Consider the following 24,989-nt stretch of genomic DNA (forward strand, 5'->3'; position numbering starts at 1 on the left):
TCACTGAAGGCCCAGTGGAGGAGGCTCTGAATAAACAGACCAATGAACGCTAAGGACCCCCCATGGTCCATGGTGAGGAGGGTAAGTCGAGCGTCCTTGTGTTGTCGGCCATCGCAAGTTTCCCTTCAGTTTGAAGTTTTCTTTTTGATTATTTTGGGTGATCGTGGAGTCAGATTGCCAAGGCCAGTTTACTGGGGTCTTAGGACCGTAGATCAAAGTTTGCCATGGTATGTTTGTTAAGCTTGTGTTGTAGTTCCGTTTGAGTTGTAAATTGTAAGCCCTTCATTTATTACATTGCAAACTCATATTTTCTTTGCTTCAATTGGACCTTGATTTTATAGCTTTTACTTATTTTGCGGGTCCCTCTTCTTTCAAGGGCATCACTGATCTAACTTGGATAAAATATGAAATTTTTCATTCTTATTAAAGTAGGCTTTACGATCTTCATGTGGTTTAGTAACACATATGCTTGAGGCATGGAATTTCATGTCTACATGCAGTAAGGAAGATTCTTTTCAAAAAAGCTTAAACATCTCTCTGTCCAATTGTTTATGCCCGGCACTTGTTTACGATGCTATGTTATCTTCAGAGAAGATTTTGTACCGTCTGTCGTTTTCGAAAATATGGATAAACTTCAACCTTTTTGATGGTGCTAGACGAGTTGAAGTCGTATAGCACGTTTACCTTCGTTCTGATCCTTTACTGCTAATGTTCGTCGTGGTAGTTCAAGGAACGAATCACTTTATCTTTAACTTAAGACGAATCCTACCTTCTGTGATATGAATTTTAGTTGCTAGCTTTGGAGAGTTAAGAACGGCGTACGATTTTTGTGGTGTTTAGCTTGTTCTGTCAGTCTCGGTCAGGTCGTATTGTTTACGAATCTCCATTCGAAGATTTTTAGCATGCTTTACTGCAACCACGTACTCACTGGACACGATTTTAAGAGTTATTACAGCACAATAAACTGGATAGACTTTACTGATTTTGTTAGTGGACGTTAACTTGGTAATATTGCTTGTTTTCTGTGGTAGAAAGTACGAACAACTACGACTCCTTTCAAGACGTTCTCGTGTACTGACTTGACAAAAATAACGCTATGCTCCTACTATTGGATGATGTCCTGTTGCATTTCTGCTCTTTGCAAATTTGCTTTATTTAGCAGTCTTTGCTATTGATTGAGGCAGTACATTTGCTTACCGCTGGTTTTATGTCAAGTCAACATTGAAACTCAGTGAATTTGGAATAAGATCATCTATAATTCAAAGGAAATCTTTGCTCACGTCATTTATTCCTCCAAACCTCGTTTCTTTTCGTTCTTTACCTTTCGACAGGCACAGTCTTCAGAGGAACCTCCATTCTTAACTGTAGGCACTGATGTCAGTGCCAAGTATCGAGGAGCTTTTTGTGAAGCCAACGTGAAGGTCGTGAAGAAGCTTGTCAAATGCAAGGTTTGCGAAAATTGTAATACTTATCCTGTGTACTTGGAACTCGTTTGGATTCGTGCCTTACTGTCGAGGAAGGCAGTGCTTCTTGAACTAGTTGTTACTATGGATCTTTGCTCTTTTCCTCTGTAGGTTACCTTCACCAAAACAAACACTTCCTTCACGATTAACGATGATTGCGTTAAAGGTTCTTTGAAGGTAAGTTCTCTATCCTTTGTTTCTTCAACATTTTTATTTCCATCTAGATGATTTGTTTAGGTGATTTTTTTTACTCAAAGTAGTGTCTTCTGAACTGGCACTCAAACACATCTAAACTGTATGTGTACTTCTTTGAAGGTAGGAGCAGTTGTAGAGGCCAAAAATCCTGATGGACAGTACATGGAAGGGGTGATAAACAAACTCACCGATGCCAGCGTATATACTGTTGGTAAGGAATCGTTTTTCCTTGTCTAAGTCAATGCGGAAGAGGCAAGTTTTACCGTATTGAAGTAAAACAAGGCTTTAATTACGTACATGTTTACTTTTTTTCAGTGTTTGATGATGGCGATGAGAGAACATTGAGAAGGACTTCTCTCTGTTTGAAAGGAGAACGACATTTTAACGAAAGCGAGGTGAGTGTTGAACGATAGATCTTTGTATTCTTTAGTTTGTGTTTCTCAGTATTGCATCACTTATCAATGAGATGTGTATACACGTGTTGCATCTTCATTCTGCCTTATAGACTCTTGATCATCTTCCCCTTACGGATCCAGAGAATTTTGGTACCCCAGTTGTACAGGTAATTAACTGTTCGATTAAACTTTGAAAGGGTAAACTGAAAAATGTTTTTAAAATGAGTTACTTTGCACTGTTTATGGTGTGACTATATGCAAATCCCATTCATTTATTAAATATCCTGTGCAAGATGAAATCAGGTGTAGAAGGTATACAAGTGCAATGTGAGAGGTGAACAGTATTCACATTTTGGCTGATTCTTGGAAAGGTTTCTCATACTGAAATTGTCAAGGGATTTATTTGGAATCTGTTCATTCAGTATTGTTTGGAATTGTACAGTTTGATTACTTGGTGAAACATGCTGGTAGTGAGTTGCTTTTTCAAATGGGCTGAAAAATAATTGTGCACTGCCTCGAAGCCACATTGCTACTCAGATGTACAGAAGTTGTGTCTCTATAAAATGTTCTTTATTGAGCTGCAGGATTAGGTGACATATGAACTTTTCAAGTTTTGATGAACTATGCAAAAGTGATTTTAGCTTGTGAATGAATAAAATGTATTGGTCAGGAAGCGGAAATAAATTGTTATTCCATTAGGTAAGGGGATAGAACTTGATGGAATGGATTCTGGATGAGATAATTAATTTTGTTAAGTATGTGATGAAGATATGTTAATACAAGCCTCTTGGTGCTGCGCAAGATATATTTTACAGCAAAAACTTGGCCTTATTGGCAGTGTTGACAGTTTTGGTGGCTGTCAGCCATATTTTAGTATGATGCTATAAAAATGTTATCAATTGTGTTTAAATTTTGACACCATTTATATCATGGCATTGAAGACTTGAAAACTTGTTAGTTGGAATGACTTTCATCCTTGTGGGATATTAATGTTATGCTGTCCCATTCATATTCATAATTTGTTTACATAATAGCATTGAAGGGAAAAACTTGTTAGTTGGAATAACTGTCGTCCTTGTGGGGTATTGCTGTTATGCTGCCCCATTCCTATTCATAATTGGTTTGGTGTGTGCCTTTTTCTTGATCCATCTTTGTAACTTGTCACTCTCTTGTTTCTCTCTTTCACTTGATTCACAATCCATGATGTGGTTGTTTTAGCATGTATTTCTGTCACGACTGATTTGTGGACTGTGTGAAATTATTTTGAAGGATGTGATGGGGAGGATTTCGGTTGGACCTGATTTGCTTTGTCTTGTATTTCAGAGTGAAGTGTATATTGTTTTGTAACTTGAGTTAATCAGTGAAATTTTTTGTATGTGATACCTTTTTTTCTAATAAGTTGTCATGATTGAGAATTGATTTATGTAGTAAAGATTCTCTAAGGAATGAGTGCTGCATAAAAAGTTCAACCTCTAATGGTAATAATAATGATAGTAATAATAAATTTTATTATTTTTTTTAAATAATCCTTTATTCACCATAATCACCAAAAAGTTATAACAAAAATTATGGTATAAAGTGCTTGAAAATCGAAAAAAATGTATTAAAATGTCTAATAAAACTGTAAGAAAAACAAGAGGACACACTATGATAACGACAATTCACTCTAATCATCAAAATTATATACAAACAAGTTAAGATAAAATCCTTTAAAATCTAAAAATACACGAAAATGTTGATTAACAAATTATGTAAAAAAAAAAAGAAACTAACTAACAAATGGCAGCCTCTGAACTTTGAAAATCTAGGTCCACATTAGTGAAATCCAATTTGGGCCTTCTAATTGTTCTGGATCCTCTTAGGCAGATTGGGGCGGATCCTAATAATGCAAACGAAGTTTTTGCCCTGATCCAGGAAATTGTCTTTGAATAGTGTTCTCCTTTCTTGTCTGCAATGAGTGCTGCAAGGTGACTGTGATATCTTAAACATTCTTGGCCCATTCCACCAGTTGAAGTAAACAGAAGAGGTGTAAATGAACCGTGTTCAATGTCTAGAACATGTCTTGAGTAGGAATGTTTCTTCTCATTCTCGTGCATTCTAAAACATTATTATTATTTTTATATTAATAATAATAATATTTAATAATAATAATAATAATAATAACAATTAAAGTTCTTAAGGATGCATTCCATAAATGTCTCAATGCTTTTTCAACTAGAAGAAAGAGCTCTCATGAAACAGGTACATTTTCAATGCCCTTTTATAACTATCAACGGAGTTACTTTCCATGGCATGCAAATTTCATTTGTGTGTTTGCATGGTTACAAAAAATTTTTTAAAGAAGATGTTTTTCATCTGTTTGCAAGCATGGGACAAAGAAAAAATTTTGAGTCCCCACAAGGAATCGAACCTCAGACCTTGGGATTTTGTGTTGTGATGCTAAAGCACTGAGCCACACAGCCTCTGTGGTGTGCAAGGCCCATTAGGAAGGTCAAATATAAAATAGAATAAGGAGACAATTGGAAAATTTTCGTTTTGTTACATATATTACTACCCAGCCCAGCTGTGAATAAGTGTGTTTTAAGAAGTGGGTTTGATTACATGATGGAAGCTAGATGTACTCTCTATCAGTGCTAAAACAAAGGAAGGAAAAGTGCCTTTGCTCTTATAGCATAAGGTCAAATGTCATGGTCTTAAGTAGCGAGAAAGTGGCCAAGACACCTTAAGTAGTTTTCTTGCTTTGAAACACTGATTCTTTGATAGATTGTAGCTTCTGTGCATTTTGTTTCTTTCCTTGAAAATGCCATTTAATTATCAACTGGATATTCTAATATTTCTAATGATTTGGTGTTAGAGTTACCATATCAAAAGTAGGGCATCTTGAGAACACCCTTATTTTTTCCTTTACTTGGGTATATCTTGAATCTTGAATACGACTTCCTTAGCTCTCTGTCTTTTTCCTCCCCCATTTTTCTAACTTAATGCCAAGTATCAGTATTTACTATATACTAAAACAGTGGATAGCATTGAAGGTGTGCTCTGATTGGCTAGTCAAACTCCGAATATCCTTTGCTATTTACCTCCAAGCAACTTAGGAAAGAATGACACCCCAGTTTGCATCTGTGACAAGCGAAGAAATCACTCAAATTAACGATGGTGGTGTATATTATCTCACTGTTTTAGTATATACTAAAACAACTATTCACCTCAGTGTCGGTGGTTAGTGGTGGATATTTACCTCGCAGCTTGGTAAATATCCACCACTAACCACCTCCACTTCAGTGAATAGTTAAATATGTTGTAGTTCAATTTTATCCTTGGTTCAAATTTTATTTTCCTTTGTTCTCAGTCATGTTAATGTATGATAATGAGTTTGAAACAAAGGAAAGTAAAATTTGAACCAAGGATAAAATTGAACTACAACATATATCCTTATGCAGCATCAAAATAACTTGGATAAACTATGTAGGTCCACCTGAAATTTTGTGAATTTAAGTTTTCCTAAGCCTTTTGAACTTATAGTTATTTGACCTTGAAAAAAGATGAATATTGCACATTGCAATTCAGTGATGAATATTCCTGTGTATTTCAGGATGGAAAGAAAAGGAAAAAAAGAAGACTGAGTCAGGCAGCAAGGTAATCATGATTTGAAGGAAAAACATGTCCCAAATCAGAATTTGGATGCATGGTACCATCTGAGAGGTGGTATTCATGGATTGTTGCACTGTCCATAGATATAGATATGTTTAATCAACACTTTTGCAGGCGGATCTGAATTACAGTGTGGGTCAGAAAATTACACACACAATATAACAAATGATATAAATAACACTGATAATATTTCAGCAACTTTTCAGGTATGAATAATATAAATAACACTTAATGAATAATATTTCAAAAACATGTGAGATATTCACCTTCCCTTTAAAGCTGTCTTCCTTTATGTTTGCTCATAAATTTATGTATGCTAGAGAAGTGTGACAATTAAAAAAGCTTATAGATTTTACTAAGTGTGAAGTTTGTGTTATAAAGTTGTGGTCTTAATTTGTTTAGCTTCAATATATTCTACTGTATTTTTGAGGTACAGTGTAGATGCCAGGGCTCAACACTAATTTTTCAACTTACTAGCCAAGTGGCTAGTGACATCTTAGATGGTTTTAGATGTTATGACAATTTCAGTCTTTTTGCTAGCCAAACTGGCTTGTGGAAATTGAAAACCATCAGCCAAAACTGAATTTCTACTAGTCTGTGGCTAGTGGGCTACCGTTATTGTCGAGCCCTGGATGCTTCTTTGTTGATGGCAGTTAAATTGATTTGTATGTTTGTATTTTTGAATGTAGTAATAAAGACTTGATCTGAGTTAATTTAACCAACGTGCAAAATACATTATATGTAAAGAAGGACACTTTAGGATTTCTCTAAGCCTTTTCCCCCTAAGTTAGATTTTGTAATTTTCTTCCCTGCAAAGATAATGAAAATGAGAAGCCTAATCATTGTTAGGCTTTTAACATCACTTTCATGAGGAGGTTCATGGTCTCTTGGAAATGACTTACTGGAATATGGGGAGGTTTATTCAGTAATTCAGTGAATAACAAAATTTTTGTTTGATTTTATTAGCATGGATGACTCAGAGACTGAAAGAGAAGAACAGCCACTTGCATCTGGAAAAAAGAAATGTTTATTTGATGACAGTATTGTTGGCAAGGTGAGCAAGCTACTTGTGGAACCTTGGTGGTACTAACTTGAAATTTAACTCAATCTGATTTTTTTCCCTTTTGCATCAGCTGGTAGTTGTGCAAAGTGGATCAAAGCGAAGAAGCTTGTGGTTTCCAGCTTTGGTAAGGTTATGTAACATTTCTTTTGAAAATGAATGCACAAAACTCAAACTTTTTAGATGAGTAAGGAGAGAGAGAGACACCTATTAAGTCTTTCATATTTTCATACCTTTTGTTAGCTTTGAGTAAAGTTATCATCTTCAGTTTGTTTGCTACAGGAAGTGAGCTATTGTCTCTAAAGGCAGTTATGGTGATGGAACATTTTGGTTAGGAAAAAATTACTATTATTTTTGTATAGGGTGTAAATCCAAGCAAGAATGAGGTGGATTTGATCAAATCAAAAGATAAATGTCTAGTGCGTTCTTTCAAAGATGGAAAATAGTAAGTTGTTCTTATGGTTAAAATCTATTTCCGTACCATGAATGTGGTAAATGTAGTACCTTATTATAGGAATATAACGAAGCGTGTTAATAAAGCGAACAAAATTTACGCGTCATAAAATTAACGCGAATTTTCCAAAAGTTATGTTTATATACATTTAATTAACGCGAATTTCCGTGCGGTATGTTGCATAATTATTCCCACATTGAAATTCAACACTGCTTCAAGAGGTTGCCACGTGTATCGCACAAGCTGGAAACCTTAAAGCAACAGCTCACGTTCAAGCAAGAGAAAGACAATAAACACGACCGGCTTGCAGTTGCTGGGCAAACAATATTGCCAGGAACCATATTTCCTTCTACTGTCGCACATATTCCAATAGAATTGGGCCGATATATTTGGCACGCACTGCAGAGAGAAGCTGTCATAAAAGGAGAGGTCACAGCGATAAAATATAAGCCATCTCCACTTGTTCAAGGTGGATTAGAAATACCTATTGTGGTGACTGTGAAATGGGATGACAAAAATGCGATAGACATTTTGCGCAAGAAAGTTGAAGAAGTGAGTTATCCCCTCTGAGAAGACGATCGCTACACTGATGAATCTAAGGACATCTTGAACTTAATATTAAACGACTCTGAGTCAACCGACTCTGACGGTGACGTAGAGGAATTGTAGCTTTGCTTATAATAAAGGTGTCTTTAACTTTCAATTAACGTCATTTTAATTAATAATTAGGTAAATTAAGATACATAAAATTAACGCGAATTTTTGAAATTCGTGTTAATTACATGCATTGTTAATTTCCTATAATAAGGTAACTGTGTTGTTTATGAAAATCTGTTTCTTGAAAGGAATCTTGGACCATCTTATCAAGAAGCAGTTGTTATTTATGTAGTTTTTTATTTCATTAAGGGGAGGGGTGTTCTTTCACATCTGAATGTTTCTGTTGTTTTGTTTTGTTTTTTGTTTTTTGGAATCTGAATTTGGCTTACCTTGAAGAAGTACTTAAAAATAACCAAGTCTGTTTTGTTACTAATGTCTCACAAAAAGAGATTTACTGCCTATGGTACTTTGTCTGATGTTGATAGACAAGGGGCAGTTACCTGTAAAAAAAAAGGTAGTTATGCAGGGCAGGAGCTTTCTTTTCAATTCACTTGTCCTTTCGGACAAGTGTTGTCCGGACCACAAAACTACTTGTCCCAAAAAATCGGTAACAGCAATCTAGGGTTTCAAAAATCCTTTTTTTATCTCAACCATGCCCCAGTTAAGTGAAAAGCTAATTAGTCAATAAAAACATTCAACGCAACAAATTGAATAAAGGTATATTCTTTTGAATTTTATTTACTTACTTATTTGATACATCTGTCGGTGTATGTCAAGTGGGCAATATTGAACAGTTTTTCTAGCCTTGCTTGTGATTCCTGGCTTATTCACGAAAACATCTTTTGCAATGGGCTGTCTTCCCGTTTCTGGTCATTCAGCAGTCTTGTCTGGCGAACGACATGGCAACAACTTTTTGAATGGGCAGTTAAAGTTTCTCATCTAAATCCTTGAACTCCATCCCCACATCCAATATACATCGGGCTGCTTTTATCTGATAATTCTGGAAACTTCCAATAAGTGGAGCAGTGCATTCTGTTTGTTTTAATCTCGTAACAAACTCAGTCCAATTCTGTCATCCAAGCTGACTGAAATTTTCTTACACGCTTGGTTTCATAATTCTTTTTGTTATCTTCAATCTTTTTCCTATTGGAAGGAACATCCTCGTCTGTATTGACGTCCCTAAGTGCTTCCTTGATCTTTTCGAAAATTTAAACAATTTTGATTGAGACATTGCCGATACTCAAGTGATTCAGGTCACTGACCGTTGCAGCACATGTGATCCATGTACATGCAATTGTGCTGTAAAGCGGGGATCACATGGAAATCAATTTGTCTTTGATTTCTTTGCTAAGCGTCACCAACTTCCACAATAAGAAGAGAAAGGTTATTTTCAAGGCACCTAGTTATAAAATATAGGAAAAAATTATTTATTATTTATCCAAAGTCAGGCGACGTCAGAGCTCTACAACTTACTTGTCCAATCAGACAACTTCGATCACCTTTTTCCTTGTCCAAATGGAAAAGTTACCCATCTCGGACGTTCGGACGGGCCAAGTTTCCTGCCCTGTGTGCAGCTAAAAACAAGAGGCATTCAATACTCTGTCACTAAAATTAATTGACACACTTGGTTTTACTGGAGGAATTTTCCACAAAGGAAGTGGCATTAACCAATCCACAACTCAACTCAGGCACTTGTTAACACATTACTGACAGACTCACTGAGTGAGGAAGTAGGAAGGGAAATTAAGAAAGAAAAGTAGCAAAGTGAATTTAGCAGGAGCACCATGGATTGCTCCTCTGAAGATGCCTTGGGTCCCCCACATTTTCTTGACCAAAACTTTGCTTAAAGTACATTTAATGTCGTGGGTAATTGAATTACAAACATTGGAATGGTAACACATGAAGAGGAAATTGTCATCAATACTGATAGGAAAAAGACTTGTTGAGGTCACTCCAGGTGGCATATTTTACCAGTTAGCGCAGCAGTTAATTCATTTTTTAAATAAGGTAATTTAGTGATATCAACTAAGTTGAAATTGTAAATTGGCCACCGTAAATAATTGAAAAGCTGACATCCGTTAGCCCTTCTTCATGGTGAATGGCAAAGGGCTAATGCTTGAAACATCAGCTTTTTAACTCTTTACAGTGGTCAATTTACAATTTCAGCTTAATTGATAGAGCCAAATTACCTTTTACCCCACCAACACAGCACCACAGTTTCTTTAGAAACTTAATTACTTCCATTAATAATTTTCTAAATAAATTATTTAAAGTTGTAGACAGGAGAACATTTCTCTGTGGCTCAAACTAAACATAATTTGTTTCCAATCTCCCAGTCATGTCATAAATGTTAAAGATGCTAAAGAATTTTCAAAGGATCAAGATCCAGTTCATGGTGTTGCGAAAGGTGAAAACAGAAAACTGAAAGCAGGTATGTACACAATCTAAATTCCCAAGTTATCACGATACATTTTTTTCTTTTTGTGGGACAAATCATTCTCATATCCAAGATTTGCTCATAAGCTTTTCTGTTTGCTTGACATATGAGTTTTTGTCAGTTGGAGGTAACAGCTATTTTTGAATTTATGTGGCAATTATTGTCTCCTTCAGCTGTGGAAAGAGCTCTGACATATTTGGACACCGGAAGAATCCCTGCAATCTGGGAGGAGAATTCATCTGATGTGATAGTCCATGGAGACAGTGAGGAGGAAACAAAAAGGGTGCAATCTTCAGAAGATGAAAGCAGTATGGAGGATGATGAAGAGAGGAAAACATTTAGACAAAGGCTATTTGCATTCATGGAAGAAAAGGGTTTGTTCACTTCATTTACATCTCTGCTTTTTCATTCCATGCTCAATTTGGTTGTGAAAGACTTTTAACTGTGTGGAAAGTTTAGGGGTTGTGACCTGTAATCGTAGCCAATTCTAATATCAATTCAGAGATCACAACACAACAAATTAAAAAGGATTTTTTTCCTAGAGAGTCACAGGCTAGGGTTAGAATGCAGAAGACCTTTGTGGGTGTCCTTTTGCAAAGGAAACTTTCAAATGCTATTTAGAGCATAACTTCCATGAACTATAATTTTTATATCTATAGGAAGGTTATGAAATACACTGTTTGGAAAAAAATTATTTTATAGCTTCATCCACATGTAAACCCAAAGGGGTGGGAAATGGATGTTGTTTCTTTGAGCAGATTAATCTCATATCAAATCTGACTGTGCAATTAAAACTTCTGTTTAATTTCTATCCTGAGAGGTTGGTCTACAAAACTATGAGGGGACTTTGTGATATTTTATTGCTTGCTATGCAATTCATCTTTCCAGTTTGCTGATCAAAATTTAACAAACATGTTACATTGGGGGCTGTTGTGGGAGATCCATTTTGAAAAAGGAAAAAGTTTTAAAAAAATATGGCCCTGGAAGGTCTGATGTTAAACCTTTTGAAAATTCTTAAAACAAGGAAATGTTTGAATCACAGCATTTTCAAAGCCTTAACCCATTGACACTTGCGTGTAACACGTGCCGACAAAAAGTCAAAATTTTGGAGAAACCATGAAGGCAAACACAATGCACAGTAAATTTTTAAAAATCAGCTTTTCTAAAAAACAAGCTCCAGTGAAAGAGGACTAATTAAAGAACTTATTTCCGGGGAAAAATGCGATAGGTGCATATACGTTTTAACTCAAAAATCAAGATGAAAGATAAAAATCGCTATATATTTTCGTATGTGTGAAAATGGGCATGTGGATCATATTTCAAAAAGGAATATGCAAATTTGTCCGTGAGTGAAGAGATCTCAAGTTCCATGGAATCTATCAATAGGAAGCAAGGCTAAGGCCCTGTTTACAAGCAGGTAGGGTAATCCTAGTGCTAGGGTTACCCTGGCACGAGGGTTACCTAACACTCCCACATATCTTCTTTTTTTCATCGACATGTTTACAAGGCAGCTAGGGTTACCCTAGTTGCTTTGTAAACGCTCTGGTGGGGATAACTCGCCTACCCGGGACAACTTTTTACTTGTTTCCAGACCCTTTGAACATTGATAACAATGCGTGCGGTTACCAAACATAGATAAGTTGTCCCGGGTGGTAGGGTAACCCTACCTGTGAAATTTTGCTTGTAAACCCGGGCTATCTTTGACCCGCCTGCTAGGGTAACCCCAGCACAAGGGTTACCCTCCTTGCTTGTAAACAGAGCCTAAAATGGCCAAGAAATATTTCGGGACGTCAGATTTATTCAAAACAGTGTTTGATTTGCTGTTATAAGCGAAAAACATACGAATTTCTTATGTGTATAAAGCCCACACAGTAAAATTCATCATGCCTAGATCGTTGTTTACTTGCCTTCATGGCCAGAAATTGCACAGCGTTATGTTGAAAATTATGAAAAAACTTTGATTTGAGGCAAAATCTTCTATTAAACTATACTTTTTGAACACATTGTTACTCGAACATAATATTTACCGGGCCATCGAATCTTCAAATTGTCGCTAGTCCCTTCTTGAAGTCCGAAAGTTCGGTTTTCACTTTACGTCCATAATTCGCATCGCCCTAGAGAATCGTAGTGTCATTGACTCGAGAGCTTAGTCTGTCACCTTTAAGACCTGGATATGCATTCTTTTCCAAGCAGAGTATTCTAAAGCATTGTTACTTTACGTTCTGAATTCCACAAGGTCTAACTCGATCGCAAATGAACAAAAAATCCAACCTGAAAATTTTGAGGGTCAGCTGCGTGGACGCCATATTTTCAAATTTTATCATTTAGTTAAGATGCATAGAATAATGCCCCTCTAGTACCCCCTAAAGTCAACAAAATATATGCGCAAACAGCGGATTCTGATAGGCTTATTGATCTCCAAACGATAGAGGAAGTTTGGGGACAAAACTCTACTTAGTAGGGGAGGTAGGGGGAAAGCGTTCTCGCGCGAGGCAATCGCGAGGTTCGGGCGGTTCACATGTCAATGTATTAAACCACTCTGTGTCTTACTGTAACACTTGCATTTAGTAATCAAAGCAGACCCCTTACTGCTGAAACTTTGCCATGGCATTATCAACAGGAACACCAATAACTAGACCTCCAGTGTTGGGAAATCAAGATTTGGATCTTTACAAACTTTATAAGATAGTTCAAGAACATGGAGGCATGGAGAAGGTTGGTAGTTGCAAAGCATTATCACTTTCTCTTGTGTTGCAAATAAGGTTAAGTTTGGGAACTGTTGGTCTAACCCTTTCTTCTGGTCATTGATATTTTTATATAGTTGATTCTTAATTCTGCGTGGCTGTCAAGTCATGTTCTTTACACCAGAAGTAACCTGTTGTATTTTTCTTTAAATGGAAAAGTGCTCAAATGAGATGAACGTTGCCCACATGGGGTGAGCATTTAATACACCGAAGAATTTTTTGTTGTAATAATTATAGTCTGCTATTACAGGTTTCCGGTGAGCAATACCTGTGGAGAAAAATTTATCAGCAAATGGACATTCCAGTTGTCCCACCAAGTGCATCACACCACATTAAAATGTCATACAAGAAGTAAGGTTCTCTCATTCTTAGTTTGTCACTTTAACTTTCCTTCATTAAGTCAAATTTGATATTTAAGAATTTATTTTGATGTTTATTTCCCTCCCACCATGATTAGCTTTGCATCTTTGTGGCTAGGAATTGTTAGATTTGCATTTTATTTGCAAAGGTAAATTAATTTTGTCGTTGTCATCGTTCTGTCACTCTTGCCTCCCCTCAGGAGCAAAGGGGTTTATTTAGGTGAGGTTGTTACTCTTGACTCTCTAAGGAGTTTTCCTTTGTTTGTTGCTCGTCACTACATGCAGGCTATAGTTTGTCAGACATGTGTCTTTTTTCATTATTTTTGTGCCATTAACAAACAATTTGAAAACTTTGCTGCAAAAATAGGGGAGTGGAGTCTTAATTGTTTTATGTAAAATTAGTTTGTTGGTTTGTCTTGGAGTTTTTTTTTTTAATAAGAATTGAGTCAGTACATTATGTCTGTTCTGACTACTCTGTGGTTGATATTCAGCTTTCCATTGTAGATGATTATCTGATTGGTTTGTTTATTTCTTTGTTGCCACAGTGAATTAAAACAGTTGTTCAATGTATTGTATTTAGACCATAAATTGCTTTCCAGGTTTCATGTTCAAATTCTCTCACAGATTATGTGGTACAATTCCTCTTTCATTAAGTGATTGAGTGTTTGCTGAGATTTCTTCCTCTTGATTTTATTTTTAGATACCTTTATCCCTTTGAACAGTATGAAAAAGAACTACTAAAGCCATTCCCTAAAGGCGCTAATGATCAGAGTAGTAAAGATACCAAACCTGAGAGCTCAGCAAGTTCCCCAGAGAGCAGTGATGAAAAACGTTTGGAATGTCTAGAGCCTTTGCCAGAAATAGATGATGACGAGGGAGACTTAAAGAAGGTAGAATGTAAACAAAGTACCAGGATTAGAGAAATGAAGCGACAACAAAGTAGAGAGCATGATAATGGTTTGGTTAGTGACTCACAAGCCAAGAGCCCAGAGGAAGATGTTTCAGTTGATGTTGTGAACAGTCCTGAGTCATCATCTGATGTCAGTGAACCACAGTCTGACAGTAAGTCTGATATACCTTTGGATGAGATATCCTTAGATGTTGGAGATAAAGTGCAAGTTAAGTATGGGAGAGGAAGAAATCACAGACTCTATGATGCTAAGGTATGATGTAAGAACTTATATCCCTTAGTTTCTTTTAGTGCCTTTTTCAATATCCTACTGTAACTAAGTTTCACACAGAATTCTGAATTCTTTGGTTTTACTTCACTTTGCTCGGGTAATGCTAAGGACAGCTACACACAATTTATTTTATATGCTTTGTATTCTTAACTTTTAATTTGAGAAATTGGATGTAAATTTATCTAGAGGCTCCATTTTCTGTTCCAATTTTTCATGTGTGCAACATTTAAGCTTAGTAGAGAACTACTAAGAACCAAGAACACAGTGTTCTTGGTTTGATAATTGTGCATTACTTTCTCAACCATTTTGATATGAGATAAAAACTTAAAAAATATCCTTAAGATTTCTTTTCAGAAATTGGTTTGCTTGTGATAATTTTGGCTGAAAGGTTAAGTTGATTTCTTTGATTAAGCTGTATTCTAATCAGAATTGTAAGGACTTTGAATACAGTGTGGAGAAATTTGTATATTTTACCTTTTTAAGATCATCCATATTGACCCTAAAGCTGAAGAAGGTGCAATTTACTGCATTCATTATGCTGGTTGGAATAATAGGTTTGTGGACAGCTTTAAAATTTGACTTGAATTTAAACTCTTTTAATGTTGAATCTATGGGTCATCAGTTACGGTCACCAAAAAAGTTCCACTCTGGGAGAATTGATGCATTCCTGGGCAGATAGATCATACCATTCCTGTGAAATGCTTCATAATAATAATTAAGAATATCCAAGATATCTTGCAAGCATGTCACTTTGTTTCACTGAAAAGATTGCTGATCAGATTTTTCCTAGCAAGAATTTCAAGGAAGGTAAACAAGGTATAGAAATAAGCAAAGTCCAAACAAATAGATTCCTCGAAGGGGAAACCAGCATATATTTTGTAATGTGAAAAGATGAAATTAAGTACATAACCATGTAATCTTTGATTGGTACATGTACAGGTGAGTGAAACTGAAGTTTCATTCTAGATGCTCTGGCAATGGATTCATGCAAAATTATATTGTTATTCCCCACAATAAAATAGAACACAATTGCTTCTCAGATGTTGTCTTTTTGTAACCAAAACTAAATTTGTTGAACTGATAAAACATCAGAGTTGTGAATTTTCAATCCACCAAATTGTAATTTTCTGAAAATGTTTACAATTAATGAGCAATCATTTGTGCCAATGTTATCAGAAAGAAAAACTGCCTGACTGCAATCAAATGATGAATTGAGGGAGAGGAATGCAATAGCAAAACCTTATCAAGAATAGACTCTTTTATGTTTCCAATGTAGGTATGATGAATGGATTAAGCCTGAAAAGATTGTAGGGTGGGGCACAAGACAAACCAGGAATAGAGGTGGCAGTTCAAGCAAAGGGCAAGAATCTTTCACAAAATCCACTCCAAAACCAATGACAAGACCCACTGCTAAACCTGTTGGCAGAAGATCATCAAAATCAGGAACTGCACCAGCCAAGGAAACACCAGCCAAGGAAACGCCAGCCAAGGAAACACCAACCAAGTACTCAGTAGCATCTAATGGAGCCAAGAGTGCTTTGAAGAGACCTTGTTCGCCCTCCACAAGGTCTATACCACTTTCGCCTTCGCTTGGAAAGTCTCCTAAAACCAGTAGAGGAACAAGCCGAACCCGGTCAGAAAGGAATTCATTGTCAGAGATATCAAATGGACTAGATGAAGGTTTGGCTTCTACTGTTGATAGAACAATGGATAGAGAGTTCATGTGCAGTAGAACTCTGTGGGAAGAATCAAGCTTCATTTTACAAAAGTATCCCAAAGCTCAAGAGAAGGAAAGCTTATGACACAGTCATCTACAGTGCACTCTCAGTTCAGACTTTTCAGATTCCAATCTTGCATACCTAGTCAGGTTGACCCATTAATTAGATTCACTGACTTCCAGCATAATAAGTAAAACTCAAGTTCAGTAAAAGTTAAGAACTTTGGACCTAAAACTAAATTATGCCTTCTTATGGATCACATTTGGCATCAAAAGTTTGACATTTGAATTGAAATTACTCCACCCTCAAACTTTCCGTGGATAGTTCTTGAACTTTTAAAATTCTAGTGCTAACAAATTAGATCTGTGGAGCTTAATTCATTCTAATTTTAATCTTTTTTCTACTTAACTGAAAGAATTAGGTGGTACATTTTAGTACTTGAAACATTTTGGAGTTTGACTTGGGGTGGACAATGACTTGTGACTTTTCCGGCTTAAGACCCATCTCCTATCTTGTGAATCATTCAGTCTTATCGTTAAGCACACTATATACCCTTTCAGTACCCCATTTACCCCTCCAGTACCCTATATACCCCTCCAGTACACTAATTACCCCCTCCAGTGCACTATTTACCCCTCCCGTACACTATTTACCCCCCTCCAGTGCACTATTTACCCCTCCCGTACACTATTTACCCCCCTCCAGTGCACTATTTACCCCTCCCGTACACTATTTACCCCCCTCCAGTGCACTATTTACCCCTCCCGTACACTATTTACCCCCGTACACTATTTACCCCACTCCAGTGCACTATTTACCCCACTCCAGTGCACTATTTACCCCTCCCGTACACTATTTACCCCCCTCCAGTGCACTATTTACCACTCCAGTACACTAATTACCCCTCCAGTGCACTATTTACCCCTCCAGTCGACTATTTACCCCCTCCAGTACACTAATTACCCCTCCAGTACACCAATTACTCCTCCAGTATACTATTTACTCTAGTACACTATTTACCCCTTCAGTACACTACATACCTCTTCAGTATACTCTATACCCCTCCGGTACACTATTTACCCCTCTAGTACACTATTTACCCCTATGGTACACTATTTACCCCTATGGTACACTATATACCCCTTTAGTATTCTATATACCCCTCCAGTACACTATTTACCCTTCCAGTACACTATTTACCCCTCCAGTATGCTATTTACCCCTCCAGTACACTGTTTACTCCTTCATTACACTATTTACCCCTGTAGTACACTATTTACCCCTATAATACACTATATACCCCTTCAGTATACTATATACCCCTCCAGTACACTATTTACCCCTCCAGTGCACTATTTACCCCTTCAGTACACTATTTACCCATCTAGTATACAATATGCCCCTTCAACACATTGCTGGTAGAGACCTCTCAAGTACACTATTTACCCTTTTAGTACACTATTTATCCCCCCAGCACACCATTTACCCCTCCAAGACACTATTTACCCCCCCCCCCCTCTTTAGGTGTACATTTCTGACAAAGGGAAGTAATTGCTATCTGTTCATCCGTAACCATAATCTGTCTTGATTTAACTGCAGCCAGTGGGAATTTATGTTTCAAGCCTAGATTTAAATAGGAATTTGGAGGAAATAGTGCATTGGAGTTACACTTTGTTTGTTTTAGTGAAAAGTCCATTGTCAAGAAGGAGGCAAAAGTCAAGCACACCAGAACCCTCTTCAACTGGTAACCACCATGACACATCATACAACTAACTTTAAAACAAGTTTTTTTCTCACACACCCCTGGGAGCCATGTCAAGCCAACCACCTCAAGCCTGACCTTTATTCACACAATAACAGCTATCAAATTTTACAAGTATACATGGAGTTTCAAAACATGAACTAGTTAAGAATCGAGACAAAATCTAAAATCATTTAGAAGTGTAAATGAACAACTGAAAAAACTCTTGGGTGGGCGGGTGGGAAGGTCAAGCAATGGCGGTCAACAAAAAACAACTGACCGCCTTACACATCACATGACCTTAACCCATCCCCAGGCCCCAGCGGTGTGTGAGAAAAACATTTTCCACTTATTTCGTTCCACTCAGCCAGTGGAAAATCACCCTTTTTAACCTTCTTTTGATCTTTCAGTATCCACTCATCCATAATTGCAACTTAAGAGTATTGTGGTTGTGTTGACTTTTCTTAGTTCCATCATAACATGACACATCATGTTTCTTAAAAGGAAATGCTAGGTGCCGAAAATCCTACTAACAGATGACAAATGCCAAGACTTTCCCTTGAGGATAAACTTCAGAACAGCACAAACCCTAGAAATTATATTATGTTGTTGTTTTCTTCTTAATTGTTTAGCTTATCAAGCATTTGAAGTAAATTATATGACTTAGTTTTGTCCTATTTAAAACAGAACAACAAAGCAAAGCTGCAGATATATCCAATCAAGTTCACCCAATCCATGAATCAGTAACTGAAGAAGCAGAAAAAAGATCAGTGGAGGAAAAGGATACTACAATTCCCAATAATGAGTTTATGGTTGATCCAAAGAAAGAGACTGTTTGTTTTGAAAATGGAGTTGCAAGTGGAATGCAGTCTAATACAGAACAAGAATCTGAGCACATCTCCAGTAATTCTAATGGAAAAAGGAAAGATAAAAATAAAAGAACTATAAATGGTTTGGTAAAAGAAAGAGTGAACAAGGATTCCAAAGAGTCACTGGTGGAAACAGTGACTGAGGCTAAGAAGATAAAACTAGAAAATGAGAATAATTTGCAAAGTAAAGAAGTGGAAGAGATTTTAAGGGGTGATACTGTAGCTAAGATGCCAAATCTTCCTCTGCAAACACAGGGTACTGCAACTGCAATGGAAACAATTTTGGCATCTTCCTCAGGGGAGATAAAGCAAGAGTGCACCAATGAATCTACTTCGTCAGGATCTAGTCAATGTGATGATGTTGGGACATTTGATAGGCCTGTTGATCATTCTCCACATAGAGATGGAGATGAAAAGAGTCATGAACTTAACAGTAAAGAAAAAGAAATGAAATCTGAAAAGAAAAATTCTGAACAGCATCACAGGAAACATAAAAAGAGGAAGGAAAGGAAGAAACACCATCATGCATCTGGTAATGACAGCACAGGAAGTGATGCTCCTGGAAGTCCAGGATATAACCAGTCACAAGGTCCATTTTCATCACCCCGACGCCCCAGAATATGTTTTGACATGGATCTAGGTAATGCTCTCGCAAATGATAGGTCAGTCACCATTGTGCTTTACTTTGTGGTGTTTTCTCTCTGTCTTGAAAGCTATTCTTTCCTTAATTTTTTCAGAGCAAATTAAAGCAAAGGAAGATGGTGGAGAACGTATTAGACTCCTTCAAGACAAAATTAATGAAATGAGGAAAATTTATAGTTCTCTTAAAGCTGAAGTTGCTAACATTGACAGAAAAAGGAAAAGGCTAAAAAAGAAGAGAGGTATTGTTAATATTATCATTTTCTTTCACCATGCATATGGTATGTAAATTGATTTTATACTTTTGTAGACTTTGGTTTGGATGAAACATACAATTTTACAGCTGTTGTTTTCAGATGAACAGCCACAAGGTAGCTGAATTTAAAAAATTAAACAATTTTTGAATCCCTCAATGATGAGGGTATACCATTGAAACCATAAAAGTTAGGGGGGTAAACTCCAATTACTCTGGAAAATAACTGTGGCAAGAGCTCATGAAGACTTGTGTAGCATGCGAGCAATTCCTACTCAACTCTCCATTTGTGGCCATGCTGACTAAAGTTCTGTATTGTCTGTACTTAACCTCTGATAGGCAACTAAAATGCAGCCAATTCCAGCTGACTCTCTTTTTTTTTTGTATTTCACCTAGTAATGATGTAATGCCTACAAAAAAAAGATGAAGCTTCTCTACACTAAGTTTGTGGGTTGGAGCACATGAACCCCTAAGCAACTGCTGAATAGATTTCTAGCTCTGGGGCCCCCATAACTGCTTGTCGGCATTCACGTTCATTAAACCACTCCAGCCACTGATTTCACTTGTTTTTCTGAATAGTGATCGAAAGGGGATAGGCAAGTGAAGTGACATTGTTGTCAGGAAAAATTCAGGGAGTACAGTTTCCTTAAAAATTAGGGAATGCCATTTTGAGTCGGAGAAAAATTGCATCTTTAAAAGTAAATATGAGCCCATTCATCCTGTTATGGAGGATGCTGACACTTAGCACTGTTTGGTACAGTTGGTATAGATTCCTGGCATTCAGGTCCAAGTCCATTTTTTTTGCCTCACAACATGTGTTTGTATTTCAGAAGCAGTGGGAGTTGAACAGGCTCAGGAAACAAATAAGTCAATGCCATCATCATCGGTATCACATACAGTTCCATCTCCAGCCATGCCACCTGTAGAATGTAGATAACAAGGGAATTTAATGGTATTTTTGCTTGATTCCAGTCGTCCTCTCTTCTGGGATAGAATATAAAAAAAATTACATTAGATTGTAATTCGTTCCAAAAGTGTCCATACTAACAAAATCAAAGATTTTGGTTATTAATGAGTAAAATTGGTATCATTTCGAAAATGTCATTACCAGTGAATCAGTAGTTTTCATGCAGGTAAATTATTCTCTTATTTTAGAACCTATGAGCAAGTATAGACATCTAAAAGAGAAATGTAATCGTTTGTCTCAAGATGTGGTCTTTCTGGATGTGGATCGTGACGTTTGGACTGCATACTGCAAATCGTATGCAGTCGAAACATTGCAATCCACAGCCCAAGTGACCAAATCATGAGGCAAACAATTATGATTTAGACGTCTAGATTATAACACCCCAGGTAGAGCATTTTGATACAAGCGCCATCATCCCTTCTCCCCTTGACTTGACAAAGGCGACCTGATGTATTTATATTAACAGGAATCAGAGGACTTGAAATCAAGCAATCTTATGTAACATGGATTTCCAATAAATGTTTTAAAGTATTAAATAAGATAAGTTGATAACGGTTGATCTTTAATTTTGTTTTACATGCACATGTAATGATGATGATGATGACAACAACCTGCTAAAGTGACTTTGTATTTGTACAATACTCTAATGTCTGTGATTCCCTGAACCACAGACATTAGAGTACAAAGTGTAGATGTAGACTGAGAGATAAATCCCAAATAACGGTTTTGTTAAAATGGCACTCCAGCATTTGAACTAACGTGCTTTATTGTAACTCCAAAGTTGTCGAAGTCTTGTCCTCTTTTCGTTGATAATCAGTTCTTTCCGCGACGTAACATTTTAATTAAGATGGACAACACCAAGTGGTTTTCATTTAACTAAATATTCTTTTCAATCCAGTGTAAAATGTCTTTTTTTTTTTCTCTAAGTCCCGGTCACAGTAATTTATTTTTTACGCAGCAGCTTAACTTTCTGAAAACTGTTGATAGGTGGAGAGTGAGTCTTCGTTTTGATTTTCTCTCAAGAATGTGATATTTTTATAAATGGAAAGGTCACTTTGGTTTTACATTTTGAAAGATATCACGTGATTTGTGACTTGTGGTAGGTGGTCGTCGCTTTGTGTATTACACAAAGCAGGTCTGACAATAATTAAAGGCTCCCTTTTTGATTAATTGCTTTCAGTTTGTGTGTAAGTAGTCATTTTGTCTTCTTATAACAACTTGCAAATTAATTCTCATTTAGGTACACATATTATGCAGATGTATTTATGAAGGCCTTTAGTGTGATATTTTATATTTAGAATTACCACGGGCTTCCTCACGCACAGAAAGGTGTACGAAGCAAAGAAATAGTATTTAAACTTTTTCATGTTGTTTGGGAAATTAAGCGTATTGAATTGCTGTTTCTGTTTGTAAAAATGTAGATTTTGTTAATTTTTGATTATTTTATTGTTAATAATTCTGATTATGATGGTTTGTAACTGATTCGATACTTTTTTATTTATCAGTTATCAGTTATCAAACAGATGAATTAGATTTACCCATTTCAAGTTTCGCCTCTATTTTTGTCTTGAAGGACAAAGAGAGTCCTCACTCTCCTGTTTCACGTTTCATATTTTTCGTTTGATATATACTTAAGGTCTTCACAAGCGTTTATTCTGTGTTAAAACCCACCCATTAATTTTGGCGCGATTTTATTGGTTACTTTACGTAACGTGGTGCAAAATCACAGGACAGTTATCACGCAATAACCCCTGTCCGCGTTGATATTTGCTAACCGATTTTTTCCGTGAAAAAGAAACATAGTCAACACAAGAGTTTCAACTTTTCCGTTCTCCTGTTTACATGGAAGGAAACCAAACTTGTTTTTTTTTTTTTTTTTGCTTGCGTCAATCACGCGCATTCGCCATGAGATCACCAATGGCTTTTTTACTGTGTTTACGCGTAGTTTAACTGCGATGTGAAAATTAATGGGAGGGTTATAAAATAAATAAACCCCGTTCTGGCTTGCTGGTATGTCGGCTGATTATGTCCTTGGCTGAGAGATTGTCCTCAAAATTTTATATTTGCCCTCGAAGCTTCGCTTTTCGGCCAAATATTCATTTTTCGGACAATCTCTCAGCTGCAGGCCTTATCAGCCGACATACCAGCCGCCCGAAGGGGTTTATTTACTAATTAATGTGTCTGTCTTTTGTTTTTCGTTGTGTTGTTGTTGTTTTTTATTTTGCATTTTGTGACCATCTTAATTTCTAGGTCTCCTTTTGCATGTTTCCTTTGTTACGATCCTTCGAGTCTCCTCACAGTTGTGCCCGCCTAAACAGGGCACTCATTTTTTATTGTTGATTCTAAGTAACTTAAAGGAACTGTAATTGATCGGTAAAATTCTCATTTAACTGAAATTACTTTGGTAATTAACCATCCGGGACAAATAGATAGTACCTTTCCTCATTCATACACTTAACGCTTCCATTTTGTAGAACCACGTGTTTGTTGAATTTGTTAGTATTAGGCAGTGGATAGAAGAGTGAATGTGTTTGTAACACTTTTTAGCTAGCTTTTTATTTTCTGATGTATTTTAACAGTACCTTTCCCTAATTTATTCTCTGTCAAGATTACGAATAAAGATTTCCATGATGTGGAAGTGATGAGCTTATTCCAGGTTTATGAAGTCTCAGCGATGGAGGGAATAACAGAGTGGTCGGAATATAGAGGTGTAATCGTTAGAAGGCGGAAATTGTGGTGAAAAGTTATATCCTATTGACTTTTTTCCAAGGAATTGGCCATCTTTAAGGAGAAAACTGTCAACATTTGTGTAGTTTCTTTCATTTCTAGAGCACGTCCCCTGATACCGTCTTTATATTTATTTCAGAAATTCGCCTTAGAGTAGGTGCGAAAGAGTTGCCTAAAGTAAGGAGAAACACACCCCTTTCATCGTACTCTGGCGCTCAGCTTCTATTTTTTCTTAACAATGGAGAGCGAGCCGAATTAAGCGCCGAACTTTGAAAGCCCTAAACGAGCGATTTTGAGGCTTTCTGGCAGAAAAAAAACACTTCCAAACAAGTAATGAACTTGGGGGTAGTAACTGGCTCTAAATTATCATGGCAGCCCCAGATCACCGCTGTCTGTAAGAGCTTTAGTCGAAAAGTCAAACATCAAAAGCGATTGATAGTCCTCCCTAAGAAGGTACTGGAGGCCATTTACTTTAGAAGCATTGTCCCTGGTGTTACTATGGTATGCTAGTCTAGGGAACTCGTTCCCCCCCCCTCCCACCCCCTTGCTATATGACATTGAAGTGATCCATTTAAGAGCAACGAAGATCATACACGGTTTTGCAGAAGTTAACCTGGAAACCTTGAAACCCATTCACTGGCAGCCCTTAACTAATTTTTACAAACTAAAGTTAATCTCATTCATGTACTCAGCTTATCACGGTTTAGTACCTAAACCAATACGTGATTAATTCCACAAAACTGAGCAGCGACCCTATAATCTTAGAAGAAGGGATGGATTTAAGGTACCAAAGTACAATTACTCCATAAGAAGAACAACCTTATCCTATAGAGCGCTTACCGTGTGGAATATCCTGCCTGAATCATATTAACTTTCTGTTAGCTACGCAAGTTTTGAGAAAAACATAAATAAAGATAAGACACTACCAGATAAATTAAGTTTCGCGAAGGAATCATGCCTGATTACAAACAAGGATGACTTTTATTATTTTTGAACAATTTATTCAATTAATTTAATTCAATTTATCTATTTATCCTTTCAGTCACTGATAATAAATTACAATGGGCATAGTAATTTTTACATACTCTTAATTTCTTATATACCTCACACCTGTATTTATCCTAGTTAATGCAATTAGACCTTAATGTTTTAGATGGGCAGGTCCACATCAGCCATTGGCTGTCTTTACCAACCTGCATTAACAAATAAACTGTATGTATGTATGTACGTACCTACGTACGTACCTACGTACGTACGTATGTATGTATGTATGTATGTAAGTATTAAGCTTTATTCGGAGCTGATTTTTTTTGAAGACTGACTACTAGGGACAGATTCTAGAGGCAATATATTTGAACTACATTTCTAACGGCTATGTAACTGTCACAGGATCCATTACCATAGAAACCCGAAACTACGGATATTTAAGATGGTAAGCCTGTGGTAACCTAACAGGCCAACACCACTTTCCCGTCACGGTCACGTCCGCTCCTAATAAAACAACTGTACATATCGTATTGTGCGCTTGAGAACGTCTGT

General features: G+C 36.7%; 1 protein-coding gene across 2 annotated transcripts; it reads left to right on the top strand.

The window, feature by feature from the left end:
• The first annotated feature begins 68 nt into the window (after positions 1-68).
• On the top strand, positions 69-23,373 carry LOC111331857 (AT-rich interactive domain-containing protein 4B). 2 transcript variants are annotated; one of them, XM_022937054.2, is made up of 21 exons: positions 69-227; positions 1,332-1,448; positions 1,575-1,640; positions 1,779-1,869; positions 1,974-2,053; positions 2,164-2,220; positions 5,646-5,689; positions 6,671-6,758; positions 6,838-6,891; positions 7,127-7,209; positions 10,152-10,246; positions 10,426-10,626; positions 12,873-12,967; positions 13,247-13,347; positions 14,056-14,518; positions 15,020-15,090; positions 15,813-16,216; positions 17,939-17,998; positions 18,683-19,504; positions 19,602-19,745; positions 20,587-23,373. In XM_022937054.2, exons 1-21 carry the CDS (start codon positions 225-227, stop codon positions 20,691-20,693), a joined length of 3,246 nt encoding a protein of 1,081 aa, XP_022792789.1. In that variant the 5' UTR covers positions 69-224; the 3' UTR covers positions 20,694-23,373. The 2 variants fall into 2 exon arrangements, with proteins under 2 accessions (XP_022792789.1, XP_022792790.1); XM_022937055.2 differs by having other exon boundaries at positions 20,590-23,373.
• Positions 23,374-24,989: the final 1,616 nt, after the last annotated feature.

The sequence above is a fragment of the Stylophora pistillata genome, chromosome 6 (assembly GCF_964205215.1).
Source record: "Stylophora pistillata chromosome 6, jaStyPist1.2, whole genome shotgun sequence".
NCBI classification, from domain to species: Eukaryota; Metazoa; Cnidaria; class Anthozoa; order Scleractinia; family Pocilloporidae; genus Stylophora; species Stylophora pistillata.